Here is an 8,479-nt window from a genome sequence, read left to right on the forward strand (position 1 = left end):
ACCATGTGATAGGTGGAGCAGATGAATTCTGTATTGTCCACAGTATATATTTGTAGCAGAGGCTACATTAGTGTATATGTATGTTAGTGTGGGTATATGAGTGTACGTGTATATTAGTGCCGGTGCATGATATGAGGGTAGGTGTATATTAGTGTATCCATACATGTAAAATGGTCTGCAGTTGTCTCCTCTGCTGGCAGTAAACCTGGTAAGTACAGGCCTGCCAGCAGTAATCATGGAGGTTTGCCCTCACACCCTGGTGAGGTGCCCTATGCATGGGTGGGAGTGGCTACATGCTCTGAGTCCACAGTTAGTGACATCAGAGCTGTGACAGCTCCTGAAGTATATAAGGCACAGCACTGCCCAAAGTTAGTTGGTTGCTGAGTTGTTGGGAGTGCGTTGGGAAGAAAGGATCCACTAGTGCAGTAACTAGTGGTCCATTTCTACATCAGACTTTATAAGAGCCACACTGTGTCCAGGGACCTGGCACAGGGGTGATCTCCCTACGGGGAGAGGGGATCCCACTCCATTGGGAGGGCGTATCTGTCAAAGGGACAGCAAAGCAATATGTGCGGCTGAGACAGCTGGCTGTGAAGGGCAGCTTGCCCATACGAGAACAATAAAGATGTCTTGTTCAATGATACCCCCCCTGTGTGAGTGTGAAGTTACTCTACAGTGGAAGGCACCACCAAGAAGGAGTTCCTCATCAGGACCCTCAACCTGCGGACGCATAGACCCTGATGAGGTGGAGGCGCTGCACGTGATATAGGTAGGACTCGCACACACTACCTCAGCTGCCTGTCTGGAGTGACAATCCCCTAATACCATCATGCGGGAGACTCAGGAGTCCTGTTGCCTACAGGTGCACCACCAGACACGACCATGTAATGGGGGCTCGTTAGACCACACGGACCAATATGAGATTGGGTGGGTCAAGCAAGAGGGAATACCCGTTACATTAGTGTACATGCGGGTGTAAATGTATATAAGTGTAGGTGTATCTTAGGCTGCGCTTATAGTGCCATGCGACAGCAACGCGACGTCGCTCCAAAACAAATTAATTGACTCCGTCGCAAGTGCTTATAGTAAGCGTGACGGAACGACGTTGCGCCTAAAAATTCAGAAGCCGAGTAAATTTGATTTTGTAGAGACAGTCACCACGTGAATCCCACAGCAGGTCGACCTTACATGACCCACTTTTAGACAAACACAGAAAACCAGGCCGGGGTCATTGTCCCGAGCCGCGATAAAACAGGACCACGTATTTTTAAGAAATAACTTGTAACTCAAATTAACCCTCTGTGTACCAAATCAAATATCAGCAACTACCAGATTTTTGGTAGCGCTGTCGCTCCATCGCTTTGTCGCCGTCGCTTGCACTATAAGCGCACGCGACGGCAACAATGCATTTATTTTGACGCGACTGTCGCGTCGCCGGCACTACAAGCGCAGCCTAAGTGCGAAGTTACCTTGGAAGGGTGTGCCGGTGGCAGCTCCAGCTAGCTGGGGTTCTCATAATGGCGGCTTTAAAAGTCTCGCAATCACGCGGGCCAAGAGGAAGCCGTGACGTCACCCGGCGCCGGGACATTTAAACTGAAGAGAGGAGGAGAGTACCTCAGAAAACCGGGGGGTACCGGCGCTGAAATAAACGCGATTCACCTCCGGCGACCACGCGCTTCAAATCGATATTACAGAAAGAAAGAAAAAAGAGCTTGGACTGCCGCTTTAAACACCTTAAATCAATATAAAAGATCACATGATCCTGCCCTGAGAGGGTTAAATATGTACTTCTGCCACCTCAATGACCTACAATGTCTTCCTGCAACAAGGCACTCAGAAACTTTAGGAGATAGGTTGCCTTTGCAGTCAAAGCAGCAATTGCCTTGGAAGCCTGTAACCACTCGTATAATGTTAGTGTCGCTCCCCCGAGCATGTCCTCCCCAGTATTCAAATTAAAAGTGTTAAAAGGGGGAAATGTTGACTTACCGAAAGCGTGTTTTCCTTCCATCTGGCAGCATCATGAGTTATAGACTCCACCTCCTGAGGTAGGGCAGGAAGGAGCCTGCACAAGCCCTAAATAGGGCCCCTCCCATGTTACCTGTGCAGTGTTGCTCTTAGTAGTACATGGTGAGTTAGGTAAACACTTTTTTCTGGACACAAGGTTCCTTTCAACATAAATTTAATTTCAAACCGTAATCCAAGTGTAGCCCCCCTTTGGGAATGACTAGTTAGTATAAGGGGTTAACAGCTTTAATGGATTAACTGTGTGGGGATCACTCAAGTTACTCCCTCCCCCTCATGTGATACAGAATGACTTGCAGAAAGGATGGCCGCTCCCCAGTAGGTCATGGGATTAGTGATGTCACCATAGGGAGATAGGAGGATATTTATAGCACCCCCCCCCCCCTAGTCAGATAAGGCAGTTGGCACTCCAATAGGTGCTGGTAAGCCACAGGTGCACGTCCCATATAGAGAATGTAGTTATACGTTACCGTTCCAATGATTGGTAAACAAGAGACAGCACTCAATGTTGAAAATCAAAGTGTATTAGTGAAAGCAAAAATACATCCAGAAACCCAACGTTTCGGTCCTACAGAATGTCTCTTGTTTACCAATCCTTGGAACGGTAACGTATAACTATATATATGTAACGGCTGGACCCCCCTTGTCTGACCCACCCAATCTCACATTGGCCCGTGTGGTCTAACCGGTCCCCATTACAAGGTCGTGTGTGGTGGTGCACCTGCAAGTAACAGGACTCCTGAGTCTCCCGCTTGGTGTTATAGAGGATGGCAGCAGGACAGGTATCTGAGGTAGTGGTTACGAGTCCAACTTACTTCATGTGCAGCGCCTCCACCTCATCAGGATCTATGCTTCCGCAGGGAGATGGTCCTGGTGAGGAACTCCTTCTCGGTGGTGACTGCCACTGCAGAGTAATCTCACACTCACACAGTGGGGGTTTCTTTGAACATGGCATCTTTATTGTGGATTGGGATGTAGCAGACTGCCCCACGCAGCTGCCGGCTCTAGCCGCACATCTCGTCGTGCTGTCCCTTTGCCAGGTACGCCCTCCCGTCTTGAAGTGGGTTTCCCTTTCTGCTAGGGAGATCACCACTGCGCCAGGTCCCTGGACACAGTGTGGATTAGACAGACTTGATTGGTCACTCTGCTACCGCTAGTTACAGCACTAGGGTCACAAAAGTATTCCTCCAATCCCTTATGCCGGAGCATACATTTAACCAGCTGCTTCACACAACTGCTGGCTAACTCTTAACTAACTGACAGTGCTGTGCCCTTTATACCTCAGGGGGCAGGCGCATCTCTGATGTCACTATCCAGGGACTCAGAGCATACAGCCACTCCCTTCCTTACACAGGGCACCACACCAGGGTGTGAGGGAAAACCTCCATAACTACTGTTGGCAGGCCTGTACTTACCAGGACTTACTGCCAACAGAGAAGATGTACGCAGTCATTATTATGCATGGCTACATACTCCCCCTGGTTAATACCCACCGTCCCGGCTGGGACCTAAATTTGGTGTACCTTGCGCCAGGAAACACTGCAAAAGAACACACAATTAACATGGCAAACATCATCACATTGACATAATAATGCAAGCCCATCTCACTCACTGACCAGCAGGGAGCGCTAAAGAAAAAGCAGACCACTCTAATTTGGCACTCAATAATAATGTCGAGGATCTGGCTTCTTCACCTCCCGCCCCACGGTATCATGCACAGTCACGCTGTATTCCCGTGGTAACCCTCGCTCGTTGCAATATACCACTTTGTGCATGTACACACTGCGTCCTATCTTCCAGACCCGCATAAGTTGAGCCACCCTCTGCTCGGCCTGAATTCCTTTAATGGCTCCCCCTTTATCTACGATATAGTACTGAATATCGGTTTTGAGCCACCTTTCTCTATTTTCCTCTATTTCTCTCATTAGAGGTTCCGGTACATATGGGTACTAAAGCCCATGCGACCTTTTATACTTAGCCGCAATAGCCCGTTCAGCTCGGCAACTCCTAGTCAATTTACTTTTGCCAGCCGACCCAGGCAGCACCCATGACAGGGGCTCATCTGCCTCTACCGGGTCATCCAACCCCTCGGATCCCCGTGGAGTAATAAGGCCTGCCTGGATGCGGTCCCACCTTACCCTTAGGGCCCTAAGATATGCCTCATCATCAAAGTCCCCGGCAGCCCACCAGTGATCAACCACCCCTTCCCTTTCTAGGATAAATCGGGTGCGGTCGAACCAAGCGACATACCCCTCGTACAACAGGGCCCACCACCTAGTCTCCTTCCGTTCTTCGGAACTAGGTTCTATAGACTCCTCTATTGACTCCTCATCAGGCCCACCCGAAAATACCCCGGACGTACCCTCAGATCGCCCCACGTGGTCCTTACTCTGAGACCAATGTCCGCCCTCAATACCCAGCGCACTATAACTTTCGCTGACCATCGACCCACGTCGAGAAATCCTCCCTCCACCCTCCGATCCATCATCGGACGTTCCCCAGTCCAGGCTTCCAGTCCGTTCTTGGATAGGACCCCGGGAATCCCCTGACGCCCCCAAACTAGAAGTGGACCCGAATGACGGAGTGACGGGGACTGGGGCTTTAACTATGGCCTTGGGGCTAATTTTGGGAGTGGACGGGGTTGAGGGACGGGACCGAACAGTAGGTATTGACAGGGTTACGGCCTGCTCTCCAGCAATACCTGCCTTGAGTTCGCCACAAAGTCCTTTCTTGACTCCAGCAGCTGGGCTTCTTGCTCTCCGGCTCGAACGCCCGCTCCCCCTGGTAGTAGGGGATCGACTTCCGCTGCTCGACCGCAGAGGCGCTAGCACCTCCCACTCGATGCCGCTCTGGTCATCTGGAATCTCCTCCGTGCACGCACGTGCTTCGACGCCATCTTGGGTTGGATCCCCAATCGGGATCTCTTCCTCCACGAGGACATCTGGCAACGCCCGTCTGCTGCGCGATCCAGTCTGGCTCTGTACTCGCTCTTCCTTCTCCTCCACCCCCTGGTTCTGCGACAGGCACGGTGTCATCTTAGTACCTCGCAGGGTCGGGGTGGATCGACCTCCTTCCGATCCACTAGTCACCACGGCAGTGGGACTCCGGCGATCGGGTGGTCGCGGTACTGGAGACACTCTACTCCGCGTCTCTACACCACGGGGAATGGCATCTCTCCATGGCGTACCAATAGTATGACAGTCTCTTTTTATGACCATCTTACTCGACAGCCTAGCACACTCCTCGTCCGAGGATTCCACTTGGCAATTCGGCCGAGGCATCCCAGTAGGAGACCGGCGATGGGCTCCTCGGTGATCACCTCTCCGATAGCTGGGTTTCTCCGTCGGGAGCACCGAACCTGACTCCGACTCCACAGGACCTGCACTCTCGTTCCATAGTGCTCCCGGCTGTTCGTCGATCGGCATCGGGACATTTCCTGCTACTCCCACAGCTTGTACCGGTACAAAAGTGGTCATGGGCCACATGTACTGCAGTCCACAGTGGGGGCATCGGGCCTCGCTGCCCACGGCTCCGCCCGACAGTCTGCACTGCAGGCAAAGACACGCCACAGTCTCCACACCTTCTACACGGATGATCAGGAAGCCTCCTGGAGCCGAGTAGGGATGAGTAGAGATCAACGGACTCTGGTCCACTTTACTAGCAACTTCAGCCATATTCACCAGCGGAGGCACTCGTTTCAGAGGTCTGTACTGTTCAAGGGCTCTTCGCAACTGAAGGGCAGGGGCGGGTTTGGCAACCCCTCCTCCTTCTTTCTCCATCGATATCCGGTGGAACTGCAAACCACTCCCCCCGGTTGAAACTAGGGGGATGTCTCGTAGACTTGTAGGCTGACCCAGCACAGGTGCAGAGTGAGTCATAGTCCATGAGGGCGCGGCTCCAGCTTCCGCGCCAAACTCCCCATCGGGGTGGAGTTTTCTCGTTGGCGCCAATCCTGGCCAACAATTAGCAAACTGCAAAGTTGCAAGACTTTCTGCAGCATGCCCACGCGGTATCCCGGGAACGCGGGAACCGCCATCTTGGTAAGTATTGTCCTTTTTCCCATTTGAGGTAGCGTCTGGCTGTTTGTTAATTGGGGTATAACAAAGTCCATTTCGTTCCTCCCATCGGATAACACTGTCATGCTCATTATTCTCAGGGGTATCATCCAGTGAACAAAAACATGATAAACACGGCGCAGCCACGGCTTTCACGCCATTCCACAACAAACTCACAAAAGTCTCTTCTGTAGCTTGTTCTTCACCCACGCACAGTTCATATGCGTGTTCTTCCTCTGACCGCAATCCTGGACCTTCTGCTCTGTGCAGATCCTCCATTCTTGCGGTTCTCTCTCCCCGCCATCCTGGACCTTCTACTCTGTGCAGATCCTCCATTCTGACGGGTCTCTCTCCCTGCCATCCTGGACCTTCTGCTCTGTGCAGATCCTCCATTCTGACAGGTCTCTCTTGATCGTTGAACACGGGGTTCTTGTACATGGAGCTCCGCTCTGCGGGGCAGCTACCACATCCGTACAACAAACATGCCTTGTGCACCACCTTGTGTACCTAACGTAGATCTGACTCGTGTTTGCACTACCTCAGGCTAGGCTCACTCTTTCTGTGTCTACTGTAACGCTTTCCTCCAGTCTGTGCTCCTTGGTAAGTGATCTGGAATGGAGACTAGAGTACTCTGGCTCTTCCATGCAGTACTTTGGGCGTCGACCTACTGTTGGCTAGCCTAGTGCGGACCCTTCCAGAATTCCTGCCCTAAGTTACCAGTTTACCCCTTCAGGCGTCCCCCGCTAGCGCTACCTCAAGGCGACTAGAACAGCAATAGCCCCCTGCTCCAGACTCACTAACCCCTTACGGATCCCAAGGCGTCTGTCCAACCTGCAGCTCCAGCAGCTCCCCGACTACCCCTGGCTCCGTCCCACACAGCACAAAGTGGCAGCAGACACTCTCCCTGTTTCCTAGCGTGTGCCTAGCAAAAGCCTGTCCTTTTAACAGGTCTCTCAGCAGCGCCTCCAATTGTAACGGCTGGACCCCCCTTGTCTGACCCACCCAATCTCACATTGGCCCGTGTGGTCTAACCGGTCCCCATTACAAGGTCGTGTGTGGTGGTGCACCTGCAAGTAACAGGACTCCTGAGTCTCCCGCTTGGTGTTATAGAGGATGGCAGCAGGACAGGTATCTGAGGTAGTGGTTACGAGTCCAACTTACTTCATGTGCAGCGCCTCCACCTCATCAGGATCTATGCTTCCGCAGGGAGATGGTCCTGGTGAGGAACTCCTTCTCGGTTGTGACTGCCACTGCAGAGTAATCTCACACTCACACAGTGGGGGTTTCTTTGAACATGGCATCTTTATTGTGGATTGGGATGTAGCAGACTGCCCCACGCAGCTGCCGGCTCTAGCCGCACATCTCGTCGTGCTGTCCCTTTGCCAGGTACGCCCTCCCGTCTTGAAGTGGGTTTCCCCCCCACCTCCCACCCCGCTTGCTGGCCAGGGCTGGATGACAAGGTAGGCGCTTCCCCTCAGTCCCACGCTCCTTTGGCACCCGCGTGGGCAGGGTAATAGGAGCGGGGAAGAAGGGAAGCAGTCTGGGTGGGAGGTAGAGGGATGGGGGAGCGCGCGCACGCGCTGGAGGGGGGGGCAGCACGTGGAATTCCCGGCCACGATTCCCATCGGGGAGGTTGGTGTGGCCGTGCGGCTGTTCCCTGCTCACCACCAATCCCCCCGTCGGCCCCCCATCCCCGCGCAACTAATGTCTGGCTTCCTGACCTCCCCCTGACCCACCTCCTGGCTGCAGCCTGGGCGCACGCGCGGCTTGCCACGTTTCCCATCGGGGAGGTTGGCGGCCGTGCACCTGTCCGGCTGGCCCCCCGATCCTCCCGCTGGCCTCCCAACCTCTCCGCTGGCCCCCGATCCTCCCGCTGCCCCCTCGATCCTCCCGCTGCCCCCCCCCCCCGATCCTCCCGCTGGCACCTCGACCCCCCGCTGGCCCCCCTATCCTCCCGCTGGCCCCTCGATCCTCCCGCTGGCCCCCTGATCCTCCCACTGCCCCCCCCCCCCGATCCTCCCGCTGGCACCTTGGCCCCCCGATCCTCCCGTTGCCCCCTCGATCGTCCCGCTGGCCCCCCGATCCTCCTGCTGGCCCCTCGATCCTCCCACTGGCCCCCGGATCCTCCCGCTGCCCCCCCGATCCTCCCATTGCCCCCTCGATCGTCCCGCTGGCCCCCCGATCCTCCTGCTGGCCCCTTGATCCTCCCGCTGGCCCCCGGATCCTCCCGCTGCCCCCCCGATCCTCCCGCTGGCCCCCCGATCCTCCCGCTGCCCCCTCGATCCTCCCGCTGGCCCCCCCATCCTCCCGCTGGCCCCCCCATCCCCCCGCTGGCCCCCGATCCTCCCGCAACTCCTGCCCGATCCCCTGGCATGTGGAGCAGCATGTGGAGGAACAGGTGG

General features: G+C 54.6%; 1 protein-coding gene across 2 annotated transcripts in view; it reads right to left on the reverse strand.

The window, feature by feature from the left end:
• Positions 1-2,130, reverse strand: part of LOC142486443 (transforming protein RhoA-like) — a 34,848-nt gene extending 32,718 nt beyond the window's left edge. Inside the window, exon 1 of one of the 2 annotated variants that reach the window (XM_075585037.1) lies at positions 1,987-2,130. In XM_075585037.1, coding sequence (XP_075441152.1) covers positions 1,987-2,008 — 22 coding nt within the window. In that variant the 5' untranslated portion in view covers positions 2,009-2,130. The remainder of the gene's footprint in view (positions 1-1,986) is intronic. The other variant, XM_075585035.1, reaches the window with a different exon arrangement.
• Positions 2,131-8,479: the final 6,349 nt, after the last annotated feature.

This window comes from Ascaphus truei, unplaced genomic scaffold (assembly GCF_040206685.1).
Source record: "Ascaphus truei isolate aAscTru1 unplaced genomic scaffold, aAscTru1.hap1 HAP1_SCAFFOLD_872, whole genome shotgun sequence".
Classification (NCBI taxonomy): domain Eukaryota; kingdom Metazoa; phylum Chordata; class Amphibia; order Anura; family Ascaphidae; genus Ascaphus; species Ascaphus truei.